The 26,162-nt window shown below is 42.4% G+C and overlaps 1 protein-coding gene across 10 annotated transcripts; it reads left to right on the forward strand.

Moving 5' to 3' along the window:
* Window positions 1-9,731: 9,731 nt before the first annotated feature.
* On the forward strand, window positions 9,732-25,932 carry LOC147445652 (uncharacterized). Of its 10 annotated transcripts, none has more exons than XM_086525102.1 (8): window positions 9,732-10,534; window positions 10,713-10,782; window positions 10,867-10,985; window positions 11,389-12,619; window positions 12,787-13,428; window positions 14,296-14,343; window positions 14,727-14,849; window positions 22,084-24,295. In XM_086525102.1, the coding sequence occupies exons 1-8, from the start codon at window positions 10,069-10,071 to the stop codon at window positions 22,166-22,168; spliced, it is 2,784 nt and encodes a 927-aa protein (XP_086381228.1). In that variant the 5' UTR covers window positions 9,732-10,068; the 3' UTR covers window positions 22,169-24,295. The 10 variants fall into 10 exon arrangements, 7 of the variants coding, with proteins under 7 accessions (XP_086381228.1, XP_086381231.1, XP_086381230.1 ...); XM_086525105.1 differs by lacking the exon at window positions 22,084-24,295 and adding an exon at window positions 25,776-25,932 and having other exon boundaries at window positions 9,733-10,534; XR_015189796.1 differs by lacking the exon at window positions 22,084-24,295 and adding an exon at window positions 25,776-25,922 and having other exon boundaries at window positions 9,736-10,534; window positions 14,296-14,323.
* Window positions 25,933-26,162: the final 230 nt, after the last annotated feature.

Genomic DNA, 26,162 nt, shown 5'->3' on the forward strand with positions numbered 1-26,162 from the left:
GCTAGGTCCTCTAGCTACCACATTGATGGTGTAGTGACGCATATAGGTTCCTTATGGTCTTATGGTGCTGTCAATGAAGTTTGGTTATGTTTGAACAAGGTTTTGCTGCCTTGGTGCAAAGTGACACTTTATGCACTCTTAGGTCTAAAACCATGGTTTTGCCCCCATAGACAAACCATGTTTGTGATCCAACAAGATATTGTCACTATACTTGACCATATGAAGTTGTTGGTGTAGTAAAATCTCCAATAGTGTCATGCACTAGTCATGTGTCTAGTCCTAGGGGTACTAGAGGAGCCCAATCCTAGGTGTACTAGAGGGCATGTGGTGTGTGTTTGAGCCCTATTTCATCTCCTACACATCTATGTTCAAACCCATATTCTAGGGGCTGATTTGAGAGTGTTCTTGGAATCATATGTGATGAGTCCATGGATGCGTGTGTGCATGGTGCAAGGAAGGGAAGAAGAGAAGAGAGTGTTGTGTGGGTGGAAAATACCTCCAATGAGGAGCTTCTTATTAGTTTGCATATGTACAACTAATAAGGGTAATTGTGTAAACAAGAGGCCGGGCATCTCGAGCAAAGGCATGTTGCCTTTGCCCCAACAACCTCTCACTTAAAGATGAATGTGCCAATAAATGGGTCCTACTAGCTAAACTATTAGTATTTACAAGAGAATAAGTGAGAGACTCTCTCAACCTATGCCCACTGGCTCGCTCACTCAATCTATATGCAATCGTATTGGCTCTAGTGATAGACGAGCATGTGTATCCATGCTAGAGCTTGCAAGCAAATCCCAAAGACATCTTTGTATGGTGTGCAAAGCTCCACAATGCATCATGATGGTGTTATTCATTGCACAACTAACAATCCCTATTGCAAATGCTCCCACTATAGCTGCTAGGTTAGGCCTCAAGACTAGTAGGTTGTACGTGAGCAACCCCAACACTGACAAAATTTGTGTAAACCTGGCTATATTACCCTCCTCAACACTATCTGCATGCACTACATAATCAAGACTACTCATTACATATGGATGTGTCACTATCGACAAAGGGATGGCTACGTCCTCTCATCCACAAAGGTAGAACTATGTGTCTTGACATCAACTCATCACCCTCTAGCATGGGCATATCAACGAACTCCACGTCCGTCATCTCTATCTGTGTTCCTAGGGAGCATACTCGCTCTACCTCTGTTTGCACAAACTCCGACAAAACCTGTTGTGTCTCACTAGAGCAATGCCGCTCTACCTCTGTCTCTACAAAGTGAGCATACTGGAGCTCACTAGCAAAGGAGACACGTCTTGTCTCTCTCTCATCACATGTCAACAGAACAAAATCGAGAGTATGTCATCTGGTACCTCGGATACATGCATAGGGTATACCAAGCCACTTCGGGTTCCCTTGGCAATCACTAGTGATTTGCAATGCATCTAGAAAGACTACTCTTTGACACCACTGCCTGCTAACTGTCTCATTGAGATCAAACTTTGTCTCGACTGAGGAACATAGTGCACATGTCATAGCATATAGGATGCACCACTAGGTAACGAAGGGCAAAAATCTCCTACACCTACAATGTCAAACACTAAACCATTTCCCAAGTGTACAAAAAAAAGCTTCCATTAGAGAAAGTGATAAACCACTCACAATGTGGTGTGACGATGTGGACAACTGCATCCTCATCCAGCAACCAATGAGGAGAAGTGACGCCTCTTGAAGACATGTAAGTAGGAGGAATGCTAAATGTGAACATGCCATTACCATCACTGGCATGTGAAGCCATTGCTCTAGCATGTGTCAAAACCTCATCTACATCGTGCATACATCTCCACTATTGCCTCATACATTTGAACATCTGTGCTTGACACTCCTTGTGTGACCACAATGCCAACATCGCATATATCAACAACTACAAGACCGTTGTCTCTCACACGAGTCATCACTGTCGACTCTAAATTGTTATACATGTTTGTTGTATGGATGCCAAGAAACCAAAACTATGGTGAGAAATCCTAAGAGAAAATTGGTAGTGTCTTCCATGTAAATTGAGCAAAAAACTCAAGCAAAATCTCAACCATAAACAATGCCAAAATGGCAACAAAGTGGGAGATCACTCTACCACTATATCAATCGTAACCATAATCAATCACACAAATTTGATGCTTGCATATGTATAAAACATCTCTACAATAAGTATACAGTGTAAAGTCCGTAATTTGCAAGCATAAAAAGCATCACTAAACTTTCTCCAAGTAGAGGAGTGGAAAAACTATCCTGTTTGCACCACAACCACTACTTGCTATGACATTAGAGGCGGAGCTACAAGATGCCGTGCATCCGAGAAGCAGGAGGAGCAATAGAATTGTGCGTGCATGTGCCATGATGCCAAGGCTCTCTCTTTCTTTCTCTCTAACACAAGTTGTGATGGACGCTTCGCCCACCTCTACTTGAGAGAGAGAGAGAGAGAGAGAGAGAGAGAGAGAGAGAGAGAGAGAGAAAGAGATAGAGAGAGATCAATGAGAGAGAGAGAGAGAGAGAGAGAGAGAGAGAGAGAGAGAGAGAGAGAGAGAGAGGAAAGGGAGAGAGAGAGAAAGAGATAGAGAGAGATCAATGAGAGAGAGAGAGAGAGAGAGAGAGAGGAAAGGGGGAGAGAGAGAAAGAGATAGAGAGAGATCAATTAGAGAGAGAGAGAGAGAGAGAGAGAGAGAGAGAGGGAGATAGAGAGAGATAAACAAAAATAGAGATAGAGAGAGGTAGTGTGAGACAGAAGGGGAGTGACAGAGAGGAGATAGAGGGAGGGGAGAGGGAGAGAAAAAAAAAGCTCGAGTTTTTGGAGCGAGCTTTTTTCTAGATTTGGTCAATTGAGCACTATCTAAAAAAGTTCGCTCCAAAGCTCACTCCATTCCAATCCTCGGATTATGTCATGATGACTGACTATGGAGAATCGTCTTGCTTCCAAGAAGCCATGCAAATGGATGATAAGGTATAGTGGGAGTAAGCCATAAAATCTAAGTATGACTTGATTATTAATAACGATACTTGGAAATTTGTCAAATTGCCTAAGGGAAAGAAAGATTTACCTTGCAAATTGGTTTGGAAGAAGAAGTTTACATCAAGAGATCTAAAGCCTAAATATAAGGCTAGACTCGTAGCTAAAGGTTTCAAGTAGCAGAACGGTGTAGTTTTTGACAAATTATTTTCACTTATGGTCAAGATGACTGTTTTGTGTATGGTGCTTGGAGTAGTAGCAACTGAGGACTTAGAGTTACTCCAAATGGATGTGAAGATGGATTTCCTTCACAATGAGTATACATGCAATAGCTTGAATGGGTCTGTTAAGCCAAGTAGAGAAAAGCTTGTACGTAGACTAATAAAATAACTTTATGGCTTGAAGCAAGGATTTAAGCAATGATATAAAAAATTTGATACCTTTATGTAATCTCATGGATATAGAAGGAGTCAAGAGGATCACTGCTTGTACACGAAAAATATCACCGATGGATCATTTCATTGGAGATGTGTTCACAGAAAAGTTGAGCTTCTCGAAGTCCATACAAAGGACAACCCTACAAATGCTCTTATGAAGAGCTTAGCCATAGAGCGGTTTGAACATTGCATACATTTGGTCGGTGTGGGGTGAAGCCACTCTCATGCTTTCACAGTTGTACATGTTTTGTACAATTTTTTGTTTTCTTCCACTTAGACCACATTGATCGTGAAATGGGGGTTGTATAGGATAGCAGCTATTGGCCGGCCGAATAACACCCATATACTAACTCTTTTCTTCATTATTATCAATAGACTAAGGAGTTAGTGGAAGATTGATCAGTATTGAACTCCACCAAGCAAGCGTCTCCCTCTTCTCATCTCCTTCCCCACCGCACATGCATGCACATGTTCCTGCACTGCACACTCAATATTTTTGGAGGAGATTTTCAAAACTTGCTTCCTCAAATCAAGGGCCTTACTATCATGATAAACCAGAATGGTAACCATATTATGTGTGATAATAGTGGGGCATGCTTTTGAGATATGTCTACAATGAAAACAGGCCCTAGTGACAACGCTCCATATTTACTGGAACTCTATCTTGCCTATGCTTGTGATTTGTATTTCACGTGTTCCGAGAAATTTTTATAGTATGTCACAAAATTCATACCTATAGGAGTGGTCAATAAAGCTTGGTCCTCCTCTTACATATGAAACAAAATTTCAAATAACCCATGACCATTGCAAAGAATGTTTTGAATCGTAGATCTCTGAAATCCGTGGTCAATCGACAAAGCAATATCTCCTATGAGAGGCAATCTACATCCCATATAGATGTGAACATAAGAACCCACACTCATTTGCAAAACATAGACCTTTGAGTCCATATATTGTCAAAAGGCAAGGAGATTTTATGTTCTCTTGATCTCTAGGATCAGCTGTCATTACTTTCTTCAAAGGTGATGGCATCATTTCCTTATCAAAGAGGGTGGCATCTTACTCATGAGCTAAACAACCTCCTTCCTATCTAGGGTCTTGTATGTCACGTGTGTGCATGCAAGTGTCCCTCCCTCCCTCCCTCTCTCTCTCTCTCTATCTCTCTCTATCTCTCTCTCTCTCTCTCTCTCTCTGTGCAATGCCATGTTTAGCCTTGCCATCCAATTAGCCATGCCTAGAAATAGTGGACCTATTCTAAACTTAACCATTAAATCAAAAGGTTGCAACCACTTTCCTTCTTTCTCTATCTCTCCCTTTGCCTAGAGTAATGTGGACCGGGTCTTTAGCCTATACATATGGCGTTTCCTAGTCTGACATGTCCATTATCAACTTAAGTATTTAATGCAACTCTCTATTTCTCTTTATTTCTTTCTCTTTGTGTCTTGCTCTCAATATTTCTACCTTTCTCCTTCTCTCTCTCTCTCTCATATCTCACTACATCTTTTTCTCCTCATCTTTCTTAGAATATCTCTATCTATCCATTTCAACCTTTCTTGATGTTCACATACCTCTGTATTTGTGTTTCTCTCTGACTCCATCTCTAAAAATATATCTATTTTTGTCACTATATTTCTAGCTCTCTACCTTCATCTCTCTCTCTCTCACACTATTTCTCTCTTTTCCATCCTAGTCCACCTATTTATTTCTACTTCTCTCTCTCTCTCTCTCTCTCTCTCTCTCTGCGTCTCTGTTTTTGTATATTTCTACCTCTCTTTCTCCGTACCCCTCTCTTCTCTCCTCAATTTGTTCCCGTATGTGTGCGAGCACGTATGCTTGTGCACACATATACATGTAGGGGAGAGAGGAGATGATAAGGGGGGAGGTTATAGGGCTACCTTTGTGCTCTTCTTGCTGCTAAAAATACCACCGTGAGTGAGCTCATGGTTGTTTCAAAATCCCGTTGCCTCCTAATTTCATCACTATTTAGGATTGTATGTGAATTGGTATCACAGTCTTCATATAGTGATTGAGATACCATTCCTTATATTGATGCTTATAGTGATGTCGAAAAGCATTTCTCGAATAGCTACAATAATCTTTTGAGTGGTTGATATAGTAGATGCCATTGCAAACAACATGCCTGTGACTTCAACAAAAGATAGATCATGCTCATATAAACCATGTATCGACTTTGAGAAATCGTCCTTGAGAACTGTGAAACTTAATTAAGTTATGGATGACATGCGGCTCAAGGCATGTGCCACCACATTGAATTTTTTCTATCGATGAAGGTCAGAAGTTCTGCAAGGTCTCTACCTATCGACCTTTCTAGCCTTTCAACTAACTTGTAAGCCATTTCAAGCCGAACATCAAAAGGCAATATGTAGAGGTAGTATCGCCTCTTTTTAAGAGCATAAACTATCACTTATAACCCTTGCTCATAGGCTAAAGTGTTGTGAAGTGCTCGATCAATCGTTTTACTTTGAAATGTAGCAGGAAATATCCATTGCAATTATGATGTCCCAAGAGGCTCCTCGCTAGCATTTATTTCTAGCATGCATGGCTCGTTAGGAGTCACAATACTCAAAAGTGGTGCTAAAGTCGGGAGCTTCTCAAAAAAATTGTATATGGGCACTCCTCTCACCTAAAAGTTTTTTAAATTTTGAGTCGCTTGATTAGTCAAAAGGACTATATATTTTGCAAGGTCCTTGACATATTGTCAATCAAAAGTCAAATATGCCGAGAAAACTCTAAATACACCCTGAGGTTTTTTGATGTTGGCCACTTCAAAAATAGTTTCCTTCTCAATCTCCATTAATTCGTGTCCAAATCATGAACTCTTCTAGCAACCAATGCACGGTTGCTTTCAAGTAACATGCATAAAGGTCCTCAAGTGGTCTGGACATGACCTACTATTATAGACATATCTCATGCTACTATTATAGACATATCTCATGCTATTCAGGACTTTACTATGAGTGTCATATATGTCACTCACACATACATGCAATTTCAAAGGCATGACCAAGAACGCATAATGTCTGAAACAAAATTTGAATGTTGTCTTGAGAACGACAAATTTCCATATCCGTACATGCTGATATCCCTATCTCAGCTCCATTTTACGGACACACACATGTGAGATCGAGGCTTTGGCTCTTCACCAAGCACCCCCATCAACAACCACAATATGTGGAACAACACAATTGAATAGCCGTCAACCGTCAACGCAATAATTGACATAGTATTCAAGGTAGATGAGGAATTGAGCATTACTTATGCACAAGTGCATGGTAGGGTAACTTCAGTGTTCGAGGGAGGGCAACCTTACTCTGGACTTTGCCACTTTTGTTTTTGTAAAACCATGACTAAGTTGCGAATAGTGTACATTAGGCCATGATCATGAGGGGGACTCAGTTATCCGTTTGGGTAACTGAGGCTACTAAGCCTCCTGCGCATTGAATGAGTGATAACTGAGCCATGGTCATAGTCACTCACGAGCACAATTATCAACGACCACCTACATGTGGCAGTCAAAAAAAGCTACATGGAGGATATTACCTTTGCTAGCAAGTAGAGAAGAGAGAGAATCTAGAGACAGAAACGTTGATTTCTTTGAAAGCTATCCGCATTAAATGTATTACAAACACCTCGTGGTGAAACCTCGAGGGGTTCACTGTGTGTAATGTTGGGGTATAAAGCCCAATGTGGTCGCTCAGGTAAGTGGGCAGGCCGCCAAGTATGTACACATATTCTTTTGTAAAAACCTAATAAGAACTCACTATGCTCTACCCATTACAGTAGAGCGAGTTCACCATATCGTCGTGCTCTTCTTCTCGCACTCTCTCTCGCGTCGCACTTCTGCTCGTACTCCTTCATGTAAAACTACCATATCACGTGCGTTCAAGACATGTTTGTAAAACCTCTTATCTGTGAATTTTTTTAGGAATATAATGTATCCTTTTCTTTTAAAATCTGTAAGTTTTTTTTCAAATTCGAAAAAATAATGCCCTTATGCATATATATTTCTGTAAGTTTCAAAAACTTTAAATACCCTTCTGTTGAACTCACGTATAAGTTACATTTTTATTAGGAGACCTCCCGGGGTGAAACTATGCCAAAATCGGCACAATTACAAAAGACTATGCTCAATGGTACTGAGCTGGCTCAGTAGGATACACGTGACCAAATTGCGAGTTGAATTATCTGCTTGAGTTACTGATAACTCAACCTCGCGTGACCACCACCTTAGCTACCATACGAATCTCACAAAATTTTGCATTCGGGACCATGTAAATCTAACAAAACATGTCATAATTACTAAGACGGTTAAACCCTACATTTCCAAGTAGTAAATGTACGAGTGAGTGCCAAGTGGTGTGGTGTGAAAAGGGCCAACAAAAGTCAGGCGTGTCCTAGCAACAAGGTAGGAGGCAAAGATTTTGAATTTGATATGTATGTGTTGAGTAGCAATTTTCTTCAAGGGCAGGCTGCAAAACCTGCAAGGATAGGTGACTTTTTGGAGCAAGCCATGTTCTTGGCCAACCCTTCAAATTTGCGCCAAAAAGTCAAATTTGAAATGATTGTCTAACTTCTTGGGATGAAAGCCTCAAATTTTCACATGGCTTTGCTTTTCTTTAATGCTAATACTCATCCCTAGAACCATCAAATAATAAAATGAAATTATTCATGAAAAAACCATCTTTTTAATGCACTGCTAATTTATTTAATCAATTGGAGATGATACTCATAGCCACTTAGGCTTTGGTCACGCAAGCATCGCGGTTCAATATAGATGTGCAAAACTTGGTACAGTTGCAACATACTCTTGCACGTCATATATATTGCACGTATGGCAATTATATAACTACACCAAACTCCGTACAATTGCAAAATACTCTTGCACGTTATATATATATATATATATATATATATATATATGCACGTATGTCGATTGTGGAGGCGTAATTACCATCAAAAGTAACAACTTTGCGTGACCATTGTCATGTACAACTGGATTTCTTCTCGGGTTGGGGCATCAACTGAGATAAAAGAGGCACTGCTCGAACCTAAGCCTTGAGAAAACTCTCTAGGTCTCATAACACCTTGAGAACATTGTTTACTATGGTGGCTGGTTAATTAACCGATGTTGGTCAAGTAGCCAATCTTTCGAAGGTCGAGTGTTGGCGGAAGTTACAATTGCATCAATAATATGTTATTGATATAGATAAACCCCCACATGGGGGGTAATCGCAAAAGCGATGTTGAATTGATTGATTGGACTTCCCCACTCTCACGCGCACACGGGCGGTAGTTTGAATATTGCATTTGTTTGCAGTTAGTGGAGGGGGTAACTAAAAACAGTTACTCTCCTCCCATGTGGGGGTACCCATAGCTGGTTTATGTGTGACCACATCCTAATCTTTGGCCGAAAGTATAGTATACACAAGAAGATTTAGAAATTTTCTCATGTAGGAAAATGGAGTCTTTTCCGGTGTTTTTCATACAATGAATAACATCATGAGCTTATGCTCGAGAGGCATAGCATACCTAACTAAGTATGATTGGTGGTAGGGACCACCGGTCCTCCCATCGGGCCGTCCTGCCACCGGCCCCCCCAGAGGGCCGGCAATCCCTTGCCCCCAATCGTACCTAGCTAGGTATGAGGTGCCTCCCTCACAGAAGCTCATGATATTGAGGTAAGTCACAATGTGGGAATTATTGTGAGAATTTGTCCAAAACTTCTTGTGATAAGCCCCGGGGATTGAACTTAAACTTACTCTGAAATTGACTTGACTTTGGAGCCAGCCTCTCCACCGCAGGACCCAGGGAACATTGATTTTGTAAAGGTTGAAAGAGAGCAATAAAATGTGAGGGTAGCTGAGCTGGGGGCCTGAGGCTCTCCAATTTTGAGGTGAAAAGGGACGCCGCCAGATTTGGAGCCAGTGCTGAGGGTTTGGCGGCCATTTGGCGGGTTCCTATCATTAGTGCCGTTTGTCTCTGTTGTGGCAGTAAAGGTGAAGCCGTGAAACCACCATTTCAACATCATACCCAATTTAACTCATCTTCAAATCCATGCAAGCAAGCAAAGGGACAACTAGCTAGGCTACGGGCCTTTGCTTGACATTACCCACCTCTTTCTTCTCTCTCTCTCCTCTCACACACACACACACACACACACACACACACACAAATTGACACAATCTCTTCTCTCTCTCTCTCTCTCTCTCTCTCTTCCCCCCCCCACTGCCCAGTGACTTTCCCGTCTCTAGTCTGTCGGTTTGTAAATCTCTTCCATCACATTGGGTTTGATCTGTCTTTCCCTCCATTCAGTAGTAGTCACCATTGCCCCCTGGCTCTCTCTCTCTCTCTCAAACAATCAAAACCCCATCAACAAGTTCAGACAGAGCCTCGAGTATGTCTCATCAACCCCACCATGATCGAGCTAAAACACTCTAATTATGGGCTATACACACATGATTGAACTCTAAGCGCGCACACACACAACACCTCTCTCTCTCTCTCCACACACACACACACAAACATATTACACACTCTCTCTTTCTGATGATGCTTTGTTATGGTGCATTAAGAGAGTTATAGTCATTTGATGAAACAACAGTGGAGGACAGTTGGATCATGACCAGCTCTTCTGCATCCTCACCATCTCTCAACAGATACATTTTGCAAAGTCCTGAGCTTGAAGACGCTGCTGCATCGGTAACGGCAGCATGCTTCAATCCTCTCTTCATTCACACTGCATCCAATGCAGCTCACATTAATCACAATCACAGACACAACCTTAATCATAATAGCCTTGCTCATAATTCTGGAATCAGCATTAGCCACAAATCCACCAACAACAGCTTAAGCCAAAACCCCACTAACACCATTAGCAGCGGCAATTTCGTGCTGCTCAAAGAGAGCGGCACTAGTCATAGCAAATTGACAGCTAACACATCCTCTGGCTCCATGCAACCGGGGGCTCCTTCGACCCCTTCTCGCAAGGTTCATGTTGTATACTACCTCAGCCGGTCAGGCCAACTTGAACATCCACATTTGCTTGAGGTCTCCATCCCTCCCAACCAGGGACTCTACTTAAGAGGTAGAGAACCAACTTTGATTGATCTCCATGCTTGCATGCTGGCATTTTTGTTTGGCAAATGAATGCTATTTGTGGCTTGCAATTTGGCATTTTTCTTTGTCGACATCGAAATGCGACTAATACTGCTTGTGTCAACGATTGGTTAACACTAATCTGTTGGATTTTTATGTGTCAAAAGATGTAAAGAGGCGATTGGCTGTGATTCGAGGAAAGCGGCTACCATTGACATTCGCATGGTCTTACAAAAGGTCTGTGAGAGAGTCCAACACTTGCTATCTGATGGCAATTTGGACTGAAGTGCTAATTCTCTCTTGTTTTGAGGTTGGTTATAGGAGCTACAAAAATGGGTATGTCTGGCAAGATTTGTGTGATGATGACCTGATTTTCCCAGCACATGGATGCGAGTACGTGCTGAAGGGTTCTGAGATCCTTAATGACCAGAGAAACACAGGTAATTGAGCTTATTCCTGCAAGTAAGGATTGAATTCTTAGAGGAAAGCAGTCTCTTGAGTTTACAGAACCGTCGGCCTCTTCATCAAGAACTATCCTAAATTTTCTTAGAGCTCTCTTTCCCCCATCTTGCGAAAGTGGGATTCATCTTGTTCATTTCTGCGGCCTAGTATGAGTGAAAGCTAAGGCTGGAATTTGAATGGATTTTAGCTTCAATGGGGATTGCCTATCAGTAGAGTTCTATTGATTAGAGAGGTTCTCAGTAGTGAATTTGTTTTAAAAGACCTGATTTTGCATTGCACTGCATTGAAAAGGGGGCTGTTCTGCATTATGCTTTGTTTATTTGGAAGGGGTAAATGCTCTCTCCAAGAGCACCCACTTAAAATTTTCCTGATTTTTATCAGCTGAGGAAGAGAGTGTACAGCCCGCAAATGCGGACACACGCTCCAGCATTCGGAGTGATGGAGCACAGGAGGAGCAAGCACTAATCAGCAGAGACCCAAAGGTGGTTTTCTACGATGAGTCAGCGCGGGTTGCGAGACCCACTCCTCTGCATGTGGGCAATATGGTGGAAAGTGGAACTGATGCGACAACCCAAACAGAAGAGGAGCCAAGGCCTGTTACCGATGATGATCCGCATGATGACCAAGTCCAAGCCTCCAAGGGCTTGTACATTAAGCATGAAGGTTTAGAGCTTGCAAAGCATTCATCTAGCTTTTCTCCACAGAGAGGATCATGCACAACTACGCAGCTTCAGAATGCGATAGAGCTCAATAAAGCTGAGATTGCCTCACCGCCTTCTTCATCATCTGCGACGAACTCCCCATCACCATACAAGGAAATAGCAAGCACTAGCAGCTCTTCTACCAGTGTTGGTAACAGGAGCGGAGAGCATGTAAACTTGCCAACTCATGAGCTAATCAAGTCAGGCAGCAAGACCCCGGGACGTCCTTGGATGAAGAAAGCAATACAGAAACTAGAAGAGCAAGGTGGGATACTCTGTATACACGAAACTGAGAATGGAGGAGCAAGTGGTGAAAATGGAATTTTTGCTTCCAATGAGAGTGCAAGCAGCAAGGGTAAGGATAGAAGTATGGCTGCCAATAGTGTCGCGTCGGTCATAATGGAGGAGGGAGAGCAATCACCGGCCGTGCATGTTCGGCCAACCAGAGGAAAGCATTCAAGTGCACTTAGCTTGCTCCAATTCATGTCATGTGGAGGCTTGGACATCAAAGAACAGATATTGCCCATGTCTCTTTATAGGCTTAGATCAAAGGGAACCCCTGGCACTGCAAGCCAGCTTCACATGAGCAATTATGTGCTCTCTCCAGAGCACTCTGATGCAGAGAGCTTTGTCACTTACGGGGGCTCGGAAAGTGGTAAGTCATCATGGGCTAAACTTGGTAAGCCAAAGAGCTTATGTCTGAATGGCTCTGTCTCTAAGCCCATCTTCAAATTAAGTGGTGAATTCATGAGTGGTGAGTCTGATCCTAAGAATCAACATGGACATCGTCATTATGTTCACTCTATGCAAGCCAATTCATTGTCCCCTGTGGCGAAGGTCAGCACAGCAAAAGCTCAAGGTGCAAGCATACCTGATGTTATCAGCATTGGGCGGTCATCCATATCGGACAGGTGAGAAATGTGCTCAATGATTTTGTAATTAATCATGTGGAAAAAGATTGTTTTTACAAGAAGAAAAATAGAAGATGGTCATGATGATCATACATGCCGTAAGTATCAAAACATTCAGGCTTTTAGTGTTCAATCTTCTTGTAAACATCAGTGATTTCTATTGTCAGGAGCACGAATGCAAGCCATGAACTGGAATATCAGGCTTCCAATGTGCATGCAAGGCTAAAGAAGAGTGGTGAAGTGGCAAACACTTGCAACAATGCAGTAAAGGGCTCCCCACGGTGTGCGGATGCAAGGCCAGAGGTCTCGACTCCTCTACGACGCAACAATGAGGGAGTAAGGCCTGCAATGGGAGCTCTCTCAGCAAGAGCCGTGAGCGGCGAGGTCTTGATGAGCAAGGGTTCCCCCTTATTTGTTCCCGGAAAACGACATCTGAGCTACTCTGGCACCCCTCTAAACTATGTCGGCGGCGGCATGAAGCCTAATTTGTCCGAGTCAATTAGCATTAGTCCTCTTCAAGCACATGATGAGTCCGGAAACAATGCAATGGGCGTGGCGAAGCAAGATGCAGATAATAAGAGTGCAATATTGTGCTCTAACAGAAGTTGCAACCCTTCAAGGGCATTTTCGGACGGCGAGGTGAGCTGTATGCTAGCCAACAGAAACACGTTAAGCAAATCGGGGGATCAAAGATCAATGACAATCAATGGCTATGATCAAAGCATGGCTCAGATTTGGGAGGAGCTCCTAATTGCTGCCCCTACCTCTATGGCAGAGGAGCATCAACAAAAGGGTGCGGATTTTCGAAGGTAATGAAAGCATTGGACAGTTATTCATCTTTTGTTGTCTTCAGAATGAGTGTGTCTTGCTTGTTCTGCTCTTAACTATCAAACCACTTCTAGGGTCCCATAGCTGTATAAAAACATTGACCATTGCCTTATTTTTCAGTTACCTTTTAAGTAACCAATTACTCTTGTCCATGCTCATTCAAGAGTCTTCAGTCAGTTGTAACTTTGCTTTCAAGCCATCTTTGCAACTACCAAAAATGACTTGGCTATACTTTGAAATCATATAGATAATCAGACCATATGAATGGTTAGTTAGCTACGCCCATCCTTTAATTTGTTGAGCTATATATAGAAGAAATATGTGTATAGCTCACCATTTTGAGAAGCCAAAGAAAAAGAAGAACAAAGAGATAAAATCATGTCTTCATACCAACATGAAGTTGGGATTGTCACTACAAAAAGTGTGGCATCGGAAAAATCATCTTCAATCCCCTGTCGTTGAACAAAGATATCTCTTGTGTCAAGTAAAGAAAGGTAGTCGGTAACTGCGTGCTATTTACCGAATCGTAAAAAATAACTGATAACTATGCGTGGCGTGACCATTGCCTTAGTTTTCAGTTACGTTTAAGTTAACAACCCTTCTCCATGCTCACTCAAGAGTCTTAGATTAGTTGCAACTTTGCTTTCTCCTCGATTTCAACCCTTTGTTTCTGTTTTCTCATCTCATACCTCTTTGTTTTCGCAACTATGCCAAAACTGACTTGGTTATGCTTTGAAAGAATGTAGTTCAATACAAACGGCTTAGTGAACTAAGTCCTATGAATGTAACTTTGCCTCAGAGCAAAACAACTCGCAGGTTTTTAGACTAAATTTCTCTAAATTTTGTAGGTATTCTCACAAATTCAAGAGTTTAGAGGTAAAATTCGAAATTGATAGGTGAGATTACACTAAACCTAGGGTTTTTTGGAGCGTATTGTTGTTGCATGCGCAATGGCTGCATGGGCGAGGTCATTGGAATCAGGATAGTTGTGCACTTGATCCTGGTTTGTATGTTTCTAAATTCTAAACTCTAGTCTCTATGTATGGTTATGTTCTAATTGCATCACAGCACATTTTGCTTGCTTGCTTCCAGCCTTGATGATGTGAGACAATATGAGTGCATGAGAATGATGCGAGCACTATTACTGCGTGCAGGGAATCTTCAAAAGGGGATGGGGATGTGTGTATATGATTGTGTGTGTGTACGCAGAGAGAGAGAGAGAGAGAGATAGAGAGGTGATATCTTCTGATGTGATGTATGTGTGTGTGTGTGTGAGAAGGGTACGGCAGGTGACGATGGGGAGTAGCAGCAGCGCGTGGGAGGCGGAGAGGACGCTACAGAACGCGGTGGAGCTGAGCCTTCAGCTTCCGCTGGAGCACCATCTCCTTCACGTCGACTGCGCGTGAGTACAAATCTCTCTCTATTTGTTTTCTCTCTCTTCCTACCCCCTCTCTCTCTATTTTTTTTTCTCTCCCTTCTTCTCTCTCTCCCCCCAGTCTCCAGGACTCAATTGGCATCTTGCTCCCGCCTTTAGTTTCAAAAGTCTCCCTCCATAGGCCCAACCCCTTTTGACAAAACAAATTGAGTCTCTTTTTCAGCCTTTTTGAGGCTGACTACATCACCCTCTCTCATGGTGATGGAAGCAGCCTTCATTTTTGCAAGGCTACCCTCGTCACTAATTGACACCTTCATTTGGAGGTGGGATCAATGGCTCACGATCATCGATTGATCGTGATCGTTGGATTGTATACGGAATGCAAAAGATTCCCACTTTCTCGGATCCAGGACTATCTTCTCCCCGCGGGATTGACTCTAACCACTAGACTAACGCGCGCTCGTTGAAAAGTGTGTGTGGGATAAGTTTATAGATCACGGTGTCGTAGACAAATTTACACCTAGTTCACATTGAGTTCACACCAAATTTGGTGTGGTGTGCAGGCCCTCCCCAATTCACACCATGTTCACGTCGAGTTCACACTGAGTTCACACCAAATTTGGTGTTGTGTACATATCTCCGAGTTCACGCTTAGTTCACACCTAGTTTAAATGTCGATCGGACGGCCCGGATTACACCCGTCTCGTGATGCCTACTGTGGGCCATTGATCCCACCTCCCTGGGGAGGTGTCATTTAGTGACGAGGCAAGGCTACCCCTCAGGACTAGAGAACACGGGGTCTACATTGAAGGCCCTGTCATAGGATCCATAGTGAGGAGTTGCACGCCCAAAATGCAAAATAGGTTCGATCGTCTGATTTTAAATAAACACTTTCGAGTTTACTTTTTCTAGCTTACTTTACTTTTTTCTGTTTTCGATTACTTTATAGGGTTTATTTTTGGCCTTGTGGACAACGAAATGCATGTGCTCGCGTGATTAGTTCATCACGTTGTCATGGCCAAGGCCGTGGGTTCGAATCACGAGGGTGGGAAGATGTTGATGTGGCTTTTTTGTTGGACATTGATCGTCCTCAAGATCGTACGTGTTCTGCTTGTCGTGGGTCCCATGATGAAGCCTTCAATGAAGACCTCGTGTTCTTCAGTCCTGTGGAAGGCTACCCCTCTGCTTGCTATGGAAAGTATACCCTAAGAAAAGCACTTTAATAAATTTTCCCTTTGAATGATATGTAGTTTTTTTTCAGTGCCCTTTAAAGCACACATAAGGCAATGGTCACGCGAGGCTTAGTTATGAGTTGTTTGAACAAATAACTAAGCCTCATTCTTGGTCACTCTAAAAAAGGAGCATTAAATGAGTTACTATGCTTGCTTTTCGTAACTATGTCGATTTTAGCATAGTTGGGAGGATGAATGAATAACTAAGCTTCGCGTGACCATGCAAGAGGCTTAGTTATTCATTTAATGCTTTGTCTTAGCATAGTTGGTATAGTTATCAATAATTGATAACTAAGCCTCCCATGACCATGCCCTAATTGCAATGTTCACCAACATTGAGAATTTGCTATAAGGATCCTCTAAAATAAAGAAGTACTAAATAAAAATCATCACTACAATACAATAACATTACAAATAATATATATATATATATATATACATACACACACACACGTATGTCCCTCTAATCTTGGAAACTCATTAGTTTTGATGGAATCTCAGCAGATGCCATTTGAAAGACTAAAAAGAAAAGGATTAGAGTGGAAAGGGAAAGAAAGGCTTTTGAGTAGAAAAGGGCGAGGAGGGCACATGGAGGAGAGAGAGAGAGAGAGAGAGAGAGAGAGATTGTTTTAGATCTTTTTTAGGGGCAAAAAAAATCTCTCTGCAAAATTGCGAGAGCCTCTGTCTCTCTCTCTCTCTCTCTCTCTCTTTCTTCTCAACTGTGCATGCACATGCGACTCCTCTCTCTCTCTCTCTCTCTCTCTCTCTCTCTCTCTCTTTGTTTCAATTGTGCATGCACTTGCGACTCCTTGAGGCAGGTGAGGAGGAGAAGTGTTGTTGGGTGATGGCGATCGTGTGAAGTAGAGCAAGACATAGAGAGAGAGAGTTGGGCGGGCCCGTGAGAGAGAGGTTGGTGATGCTCCCGTAGCCAGAGGTGGAGGAAAGTGCGGAGATTTGGGGAGGGCGAAGAATGGAGAGGATGGATGCGCAGGCCGAAAGTGCCCAGAGGTGGAGGAAAGTGCCAAGAGCTAGGGAGGGTCCAGAGTTGGGAACGAAGGGGGTGAGAGAGCAAACATAGGCAGCAAGTCAGAGTAGGCTCAATCCGGGGACGGCAAGTCATGCGTAGGCTCAATCTGGGGATGGCAAGGGAGATAGAGGAAACCGAAGAGGGTGATGGGGAGGGAGATGGTGTCAAGGAAGGCGCTGTTGAAGGAGAAGAATGTAGCGACTACTCAGCACCAATGAGGTTATCATGTGTCCGACCTCCTTGGGATTGTCTTGATTTTTGAACCTTAGAGATAGAGAGAATCTTAGAGACAAATTAATGAAGAACTTTACAATGGACCCAATGGACCTACGAGTTTTAGAAAATCATCTTAGAGGGGAATCATAACCGATGGGCTTTGATTTTGAAGGGAAAGCAAACTCGAAAGGCAAGGATGGGCATCGGCACCACGCATGGGGTGAAGGAGTGGACGCGTGAGTAGGCTGAGGAAAGCGGCGACCTGAGGGCAAATTGGTCGAGGTTGGGGCTGTTTTTTTATATATTTTAAAATTGGGGACATAGCATCACCGACTCACAACTTGGTTTGATGGTTAGCCTTGCGTTATTGTACTCCTGCGCTGGCTGTCAGGGTTCAAAACGTGTTTTCTCATTTAGCTTTTAGTAGTTGGTTTGAGGTGATAGATGTAGGAATCCGAGAAGATTCTCCATAATAGAATACGAAAGTCACCAGTATGTCTTAGTATGTCTTATACAATGGACCCAGTATGTATGGATGTTTTTTTTTAAAAGTAAAAGCATTTGTTGGTGCTTACTCTATAGCTTGAAAATTTTTACCATTTTGCTTCCAGGCAAACTCAAAATTAAGCTAGGATTTTACAATTTTAGCGAATTAAAAATACACTAACCTTGATTTTTAAAGAGATAAATGGACCCAAAAAACATTTCAAGGGTTTAATTTGCACCGATGCTCTCTGGTGTCAAAGCTGCTCGGCAGCATGGCCTTAGAGGGCAGGGGTTCGCTCTAGGAGGGGGGCACCTAGGTGCCTCCCCCTTGCAGGTTTCGCAGTCATCACCTCCCTTATTTTTCACCATGGGAGGCAAAGGAGGCATGTTGCTTGTGTTCTATGGCTGATCCCTTCTCGGGGGTCCTAAATGTGTGGTAGGCATAGGGCGCTCGGTGGCAGCGAGCAGGTGGGTCGAGGAACGGGCAAGGCTCCCCGCTGGTCTCTTCGTCAAGATTGTCCAAGCCGTGCAATGGTCTCTGTTGTTCGGATTTGCTCATCGTGGCGGCTCCTTGGCGGCCGGTGATGGAGTCCTCGGACTCCCCACGTGTGCGATTTGCTTCCCGGTATGTTGCTGTCTTGTTCTCTTTTGTCTTCTTGGGATCTGTTTGGGAAGGTTATACCCTATGGCACGGGGTTGTCCTCGTGTGGCAACCAAGCAGGTTCTTGGCGTTGGTTTTTTTCCTCGAGGGTGGCTCTGTAATCACCATGGGTCGTGGTATGTGGTTTTTAGTTTGTGAATGGAATTGTAGATGATCGATGTAGTGGGTTAGGACTCCTTGTAAAAGCCCCGAACTCTTCGCTTGATCTGGTGATGATGTAGAGGCTTGTCTGATGTAAATCTTTTGGACTTCATGATGGCTCAGTTTGAGCATGGTATGTATGGTTTTTTTTTTAATTTAATTCAACTCGCTCAGTTTAATGAGTATTGCCAAAAAAAAAGAGAGATAAATGGACCCTTATACAAAGGGCACAATTTCACTTATGCCTAGGGATAGGGTATAGGAAATTTCAATGACAATGACACTCTAGATAAGGTGATTACATGACAATCTCGTCTTGCCTCACAGTTGAGACACAATTAAATGCAGGGTGGTGAGGGGATCCATGATTCACAAGTCCACACACGAGATGCTATGCAATTGCAACCGCGGCTGGCACATCAAAACTAAACCTGGCCACAAATTAAACCTCTAAACTTGGGTAGTGCATGTTGCCTTAGAATAAAACATCATAAAAAAGAGCTAGGATACAACATGTGCGCGCGGGTGAGCTGGTTAGGCCATGTGACCCAAAACCCAGATTGCGAGGTGATGGGTTCAAAACTGACCGACCGAGGCCCGAATTTTTGCATTGCTCGAACTCCTTTTTGCCTCAGTTTTCGTGCTACCCGAGTTTAGCTCGCCTCGATATCCCACCTCCCACTTCCGAACCCTCAAAAACCCAAGTGCCCCCCCAAATTTAATTTTATGTGTCACTTAGTGCCAAGGCTCCCCTTGAACAAAGGGTAGGAATGAGACAAGCTACACTCTAGATACAGGGATTAGATGACAATCCTCCCCTTGAATGAAGGGTAGCAATCAAACAAGCTTCCTTATTATATAGAACAAGTGAAAGGGTCTCGATGGCTTTCTTAAACAATAAGAAAATGATAAAATTATCAGGTTGAGTTTAACTAGAGTTAGTGCTTGGGAAAGGATTTCCTTGAGTCAGCCTTGAGCCAGCTAAGAATCAAGACTAGCCGGTTGCAAACTATGGTAAAGGGAAGAAAAACCAATGAAATATGTGAGAAAATTGTTCAAAAATCTTGCAAAATGTTAAAATTTTTTCTAATGTTTTTGGTTTGCTTCTTTACAAGGAGGAAACTTGGTCGATGACTCCTTAATAAAGGAGACGTTTTCGAACACATTCGAATTAAGCTATAGAATGCAAAAAAAGTCAAGCCATGTGAGGCTTTGAAATGAAAGGTAAAATAAAAAGAACTCATTAATATATATATATATATGTATAAATATAAATATAAATATATGTATAGATATAGAATTTACTAGAATTATGCAAGGTGAAACTTCACTTTAGCATTCTTAAACAGTAGAATCCAAGAAAAGTCAAGACATATTAGGATATGAAATGAAAGGTGAAAAAAAAAACCCATATATTATTTTAAAATCAAAATAACATTTAAGGTAAGTCTGATGATCACTTAAAACATTGAAAGTATGCCTAACTCAACTCTCCTCTGAAGCTTCTTTTAGAAAGCCAAAAAGAGTACGAGACCCTTGACCGCTCCACCTTAAATCTAATAGCACACCCCATGAATTCATCACAAGGGGTAAAATGATGTTCAAGACTTGCAGGTTTTATCTACAAGAAGGACCTTTTTAATTAGATTTGACAAAACTCCTAGATTTATAAAGAAAGGGGTCATTTTATTCAAAATGGCATATAATTTAGAGTGGTTTTGTAAACATCTCATGCACGCTAAAATGTGCCCTTGTGAGGAGGAGATCACACCTAAGGTACAATGCTTAATGTATTTATGTTGAAAGTATGCAAGTTTGTGCTCTCCATAGCATGCACAAATCTGACTAGTAAGAGAAGAAGCACCAAGCTGAGACGATTGTGGTACAATAGCTTGCTTTGCATGCAATGCAGTGTAATGATTTTTCAATGGTAATGCATAATTCTCGCAAATGCCAAAAAGGCCCTTTAGGAATCAAGGAGAGCCTTGAATCGATCACGAGACAACACATAGCAAGATTTGAACCCTTAGCTTGCACCCGCCAATGGAATCATTTCACGATAGAGGACACAAACCATCTATCCACTCCATTGTGTCCCACTCTTGGAAGAGAATTCGTTTTACGAAAGAAGTCGGTGTTCCTATGTGGACGTTTATACTACCTGATTTAGGATGAAGATAGGGTTTAGGAGGTTCCTTTTGCCTCAGATTATGAAGGTGATTGAATTTTTTATGAACAGGTGTATGCCATTGTAGAATGTTCAGTGTGGAAGAGAGGTCAAAGGATCTCTGAAAAGAGAAGTGGACAATTTAATGATTTTCAACATTCTATAACTTTTACATACAATCTTCAATTTGAGCAACAATCATAGATTTTTGACATTCCATAATGAGTCTACATACAATATTCAATTTGAGCGGCAATCATAGATTTAGAATCTACACACAGAGATCTTTCAAAATATATGTTTCAGGATATAGTTTTTCTTGTGTGCTTTCAAATTTTCATTTTGTAGAAAAAAATTGAATTCAAACCAACTAGCCTTTTGATCTTGTTTGAGTTCAAAAGATGGCCTTTGATACTACATGGTTGAGTCCTTAAAACTCCAAAATAAAGAGGCCCTCTTAGACCCCATTCTCTTTCTAATTTGAGAGGGCCTTTCTCTAACTCACTAACAATGACACCTTAGACAAGGTGATTATGTGGCAATCCTCCCCTTGAACAAAAGGTAGCACCAAGACAAGCTACCTGGCTAAAAACAAGGAGTAGGAGACAACACTTACATGGATACACTTCTAATGAAAGGGCCTTTCTCTAGCTCAAAGCCCTTGTAAACGATGTCATGAAAAAACGAGTAAAGTTTACTTTGGAGTGTTGCCATAAGAGAACTTAAAATCCTTCCATGTTAGTCAATACTATGAAAAAGACATGCCAGAAGCCAACTGGAGCTATCTCTCCACTGCTTTCTCTTCTAAATGAGATTTCACATCTCCCTTACTTCCATGTCAAGCCACAAGTTTTTTGTAACTTTTAAGAAAGGTGATGATTGTGAGATCTATAAAAGAAACAGAAGTTTATATACATAATAGATAATTATACAATATATATAATTTTAAATTATACATAGAGTGGTACCCACATAGCAAATGAAATCGAGGTAAGGCATCCATAACTAGTGCAACCGGTTCCTTTCCAATTGTATTCACCATTCGAATGATTAACACACAATTTTTGTTATTTAACTTAGTCATGTCCTTATGGAAGGTCTTGGACTACTCTTTCAATTATGTAACTAGCTATTTCAACTCGATGAATTGAACATATTTTAACTTCAAATTTGCATGGCTCTCTTCTCTCATGATTGTGAGAATTTGGTCATGTTTTGTAGGAAACACCCCAATAGAATAAAAATTCTGTTCCCATAGCTTAATGTGCACGGAGTGTGCACAATGATTTTGTATAGCTTAATTCTTCTCTTAGATCTTTTGTCCATTGTAGGTTAAAGTGGCTTCATCAAGGAAGTGAGACAATTTTTGTCAAAGAAATGATAAAGATGCTCAATGCCTGCTCATCTTTGGCTTAAAATTGAGCCAAAGAAGCCTTGGTTGCAACATGATCCCCTTTTTCAGGTGGAGGTCTATGATTCCCCATAGATTGTTTCGTATGATCAGGTATACATCTACCTTGGCTTTGACTTGCGAGCCATAGAAGGCATAGCCATGGAATTTGTGATCAAATTCTTTTCCCATTGTGCACTAATGATGATGTGTGAGACGAGGTCTCCCATGACTAACTTCTTTTGTAAGAGTGGGACAAAATATCATGTTCAATAGAGAAGTATAATCGCATACATGATGGTGAGAGGATCTCAAAGTCTAGTAATCAACTTAACACTCAATGATCAAATGATTTGTGCTCAAGAAGAGAAAGAGAGTTGCTACTTTAAGATGAGCTTCAGTCCAGACATCTCCTTATGTGAGATTTGGATTGACTATAATTCAGGTTTTCTTTGCAACGGTCGAAAAAAGAGAAAATGAAGGGAATAATTCACTTGTGTGGTGCTTTTAGGCAGGTGAAAATGATAAAGGCTTGCCCTTTATGCAACAAAAATTGCAAACAATCAACTTCATTGAAGGCGTTGGCATACATAGTTGTGCAACTATGCCAAAATTGAGTGCATAGTTCTACTATGAGCTCCTGCCTATAGAATCACTAAAACTACCTCTCGTAAAGCAACTGTTAAAAGTAGAAGGGCCTCTCACCATTTTGTATGTGTGCCCATACAACAAACTGCAGTTGGTGGAAGTCTCGTGATATTTTGTAACCTATAGGGATTGTTCAATTACTGTGTGGTTGGAGAGATACCTTTGATACCTTTGATACTTGTATTTGAAGGAGTTTGCTAGTCTTGAAGCTTATGGGCTTACATGTCCAATTTCAGAGGCCCGTCAAACACATTGCTATTGCAAATATGGGTAGGTGCTCTATGCGGCCTAACTATTCTTCGGGTGACCATTACTCGGGTCATAGGTTTTTGTCAGAGTTATAGATAACTACTCATTGTGTGACCACTACCTAAGACATAATCATAGATTTTTGTCAGAGTTATAGACAACTACTCATCGTGTGACCATCACCTAACACATAAAGAGGGGCTCAGGGCAGTGCTCGGGAAAAGATAGGTTCACTTTATCCAAAGCATGTTCAAAATGAAGAATGGCCGGTTCAAATTTGGGCAAGAAGGTTCTCAAGCCGATTCAAATTATGAAATTTTTAGTGTGATTATCCCTCTCAAATTCACAGTTAGCCTGCCCATATGTGTGTGAAAAGGTTCCAAAGTAGAGTCCACAAAAAATATTTCCCGAGCCTTGGCTCAGGCGGACGTTAATGGTCCAAGTCACGTTGTGGTATTGTGTCTGACAAGTTACAACCCGGAGAGAGATAGCATGCGCACATGCCTACCAGTGGTCGCTTCTCCCGGCCAAAAAGAGCTCTGACCCCACCATAGGCCCGCCACGCTCCTGCACCTAGCCACCGTGAGGCTCACCGTCGCCATCGGAACTTCACCCCTGCTGCCTTAACGGTCACCAGCGGCAAGAGCCGTTTGCCTAGAGGGAAACTGTTTTATTGGCTGCGACAGATGACAGCTCATCTGAGAGTTGACTTTTGTGATCACCCTTCTTTACTGCGGCCGTGGCTGGAGCATGTGCGCATAGTGCCGACGGGTCGTGAGCTTCATGACCCGATCGGCAAGCCACCGGGACCCTTAGCATGTGGGCAGGCTAAGAGAGAGTCGCAATGCCGAGTCCAGAGTCCAAACTGCTGTCCTGCATAATAATACAATTCGTCAAAAAGTTCACTTTTTGAATGTCGGCCTCCCTGGCTCCCTCTGTTCTAGGCTACTCTCTGTCATCGGTTTTGCATATTTTAACTGTAGTCTTTATCCATGGAATCGATGCCGTTACTTGCCGTGTGTAGATTACTCTCTCTCTCTCTCTCTCTCTCGCTGTCATTTGAATTCCCATTTCCCGCTCTTTCCCCTCAAGAGTCACAAACACCGGCATTTGACCTCTTTCTCGCGCAGCGAGCATCATGAAAATCTCGCCCTCAGAACTCTACTCTCTCTCTCTCTCTCTCTCTCTCTCTAACACACACACACACACACACACACACACACTCCAGTGTCCAACACCTTGTGAAAGCGCGAACAAATACTTCAAGACCCTGCGAGCAGCAGCTGTAAAACGTACAACACATTCTCTCTCAAGACTCACACATTAAAATTGCAGGTACGTTTCATACAGATTACGTCGAGATGTACGCTACTGCTCTCTCTCTCTCTCTTTCTCTCTCTCTCTCTCTCTACAAGATCGTCATCGTTATCAGTGTTCTTAACATACAGAATTGACCTTGGGTCTCTCTCTCTCTCTCTTCCTTTGTGTGCACCAGCACAGCACATATATTTTAAATTTTACACTGTGATTAGCTCTCTATTAACCATGAGCGGAGCGGGTGTACGTACTGGTACAGGCATTGCGGAAAAAAGGTGAAGGCGGAGCTGATGAAGGCGCACGTGAAGAGCTGCAGCTGCCCGCCCAAGAGCCCGGCCAATGTTAATTCCACAGCCACTAAAGCCAGCAACATCAACTGCCTCAGTCTCAACGCCAGCCTCGGAAAGTCGCCCAAGTCTGACTCCAACCTCTGCCAGCGTTTTCTCCGAGCCTCTCCCCCTCCCCCTCCTACCTGCAACGCCCAATTATAAATTATAATTGACTCCTCAATTACATCCGCGCATTAATATTGTAACTCCAAATTTCCACATATTACGCATAGCCTAACTTAGCCTATACCACCAGCTACCAATACCAAAATTGAGCAATTTCAGCCTTCACCAATCGGAAATGAGCAGATTATTTCATTATTCCTTGGGTGGCGTGTCTTTTTTTCAAGATGTCAAATTGCTTGGTTAAAGCAAAAATTAAGAGTTACCCTTTTCAAAGGTCTGTGTGAGCAGAACTCAATTTTCCTCCTTTTTTTGAATTTCTAACTGACAACTAATCCAGACAATTAAATAAAATAAATTATGCATCAAGCTATGTCACTTATACGTCATCAGCATGTGCACAGCAGCTTGCAAGCGCATGATTATGGGTGGATTAGAAAAGCAGAATTAACATAATACAAATTCCATTTTAATAATAAAAGGGCAACGCGAAGCCCTAGGGACAGACTCTAGTCGGCATGATGCCATAGCATGTGCTCATAGGGACTTTTTGAGGCACATGATCGGACCCCGGAGAACTTCAGCTTCTGACAAGATGGTCAAACAAGAAGATGAGGTAGTTGGTGGGAGTCGGGACTTCCACAACACAGGCACATGAGGTCGGTGATCCGCCTAGAAATTAACACTATAAACCACAACAGTAGATACCTGTGTGTGTGTGTGTATGTGTGTGAGTGTGAGAGAGAGAGAGAGAGAGAGAGAGAGAGAGAGGGCGTGTGTGAGAGAGAGAGAGAGAAGAAGAAGAAGATTGTTTTAACGTCGTAGGAAACTATCCCGAGAGAGAGAGAGAGAGAGAGAGAGAGAGAGAGAGAGAGAGGGCGTGCACATGTGTGCGTTCGGATCAACAAGATCACGACTACATGCCTTCGTTCGGAGCAAAAAATCTCACACAAAGTAATTTTTGCAGGAGCTGTTGTGCAGAGGTTTGGCAACCAGTCCTATGAACTCCTGCCGTAGAGCTTGGAGACGTTCCAAATGATCGACTCCTCACAGATTCCAAAAAAGAATCGTTTGATCCCAACGTCAAGGTTCTCTATCTGAACAGGGCGCGCTGCTTTTTTTGAGCGTTTTTTTGCTCGTTCCGCTCTCAATGCCCATGTGTGGAGAGAGAGAGAGAGAGAGAGAGAGAGAGAGATGTAGCGCGCACATGAGACGGTCGAAGACCTGTTTATTTGCAGCCTGAACGTAGCTCACCGAACAGTTGTTTGTGCACATGTGCTGGGAGACGCTGCGGTCGTTGCTCCTACTGCCTTGCTGACATATTGCGTATAGGCTAAAAGTTGATGCAGTGCGC

Source organism: Adiantum capillus-veneris, chromosome 12 (genome assembly GCF_014529385.1).
Source record: "Adiantum capillus-veneris isolate H3 chromosome 12, ASM1452938v2, whole genome shotgun sequence".
NCBI lineage: Eukaryota > Viridiplantae > Streptophyta > Polypodiopsida > Polypodiales > Pteridaceae > Adiantum > Adiantum capillus-veneris.

Bases quoted from the DNA above. Each gene is read 5' to 3' on its own strand.
- LOC147445652 (XM_086525100.1), top strand. From the start codon at position 10,069: ATGACCAGCTCTTCTGCATCCTCACCATCTCTCAACAGATACATTTTG. The intron at 10,783-10,866 runs GTCTGTGAGAGA...GGTTGGTTATAG, and splicing joins TTCGCATGGTCTTACAAAAG to GAGCTACAAAAATGGGTATG. The intron at 14,850-24,615 runs GTGAGTACAAAT...GTACTGGTACAG, and splicing joins CTCCTTCACGTCGACTGCGC to GCATTGCGGAAAAAAGGTGA.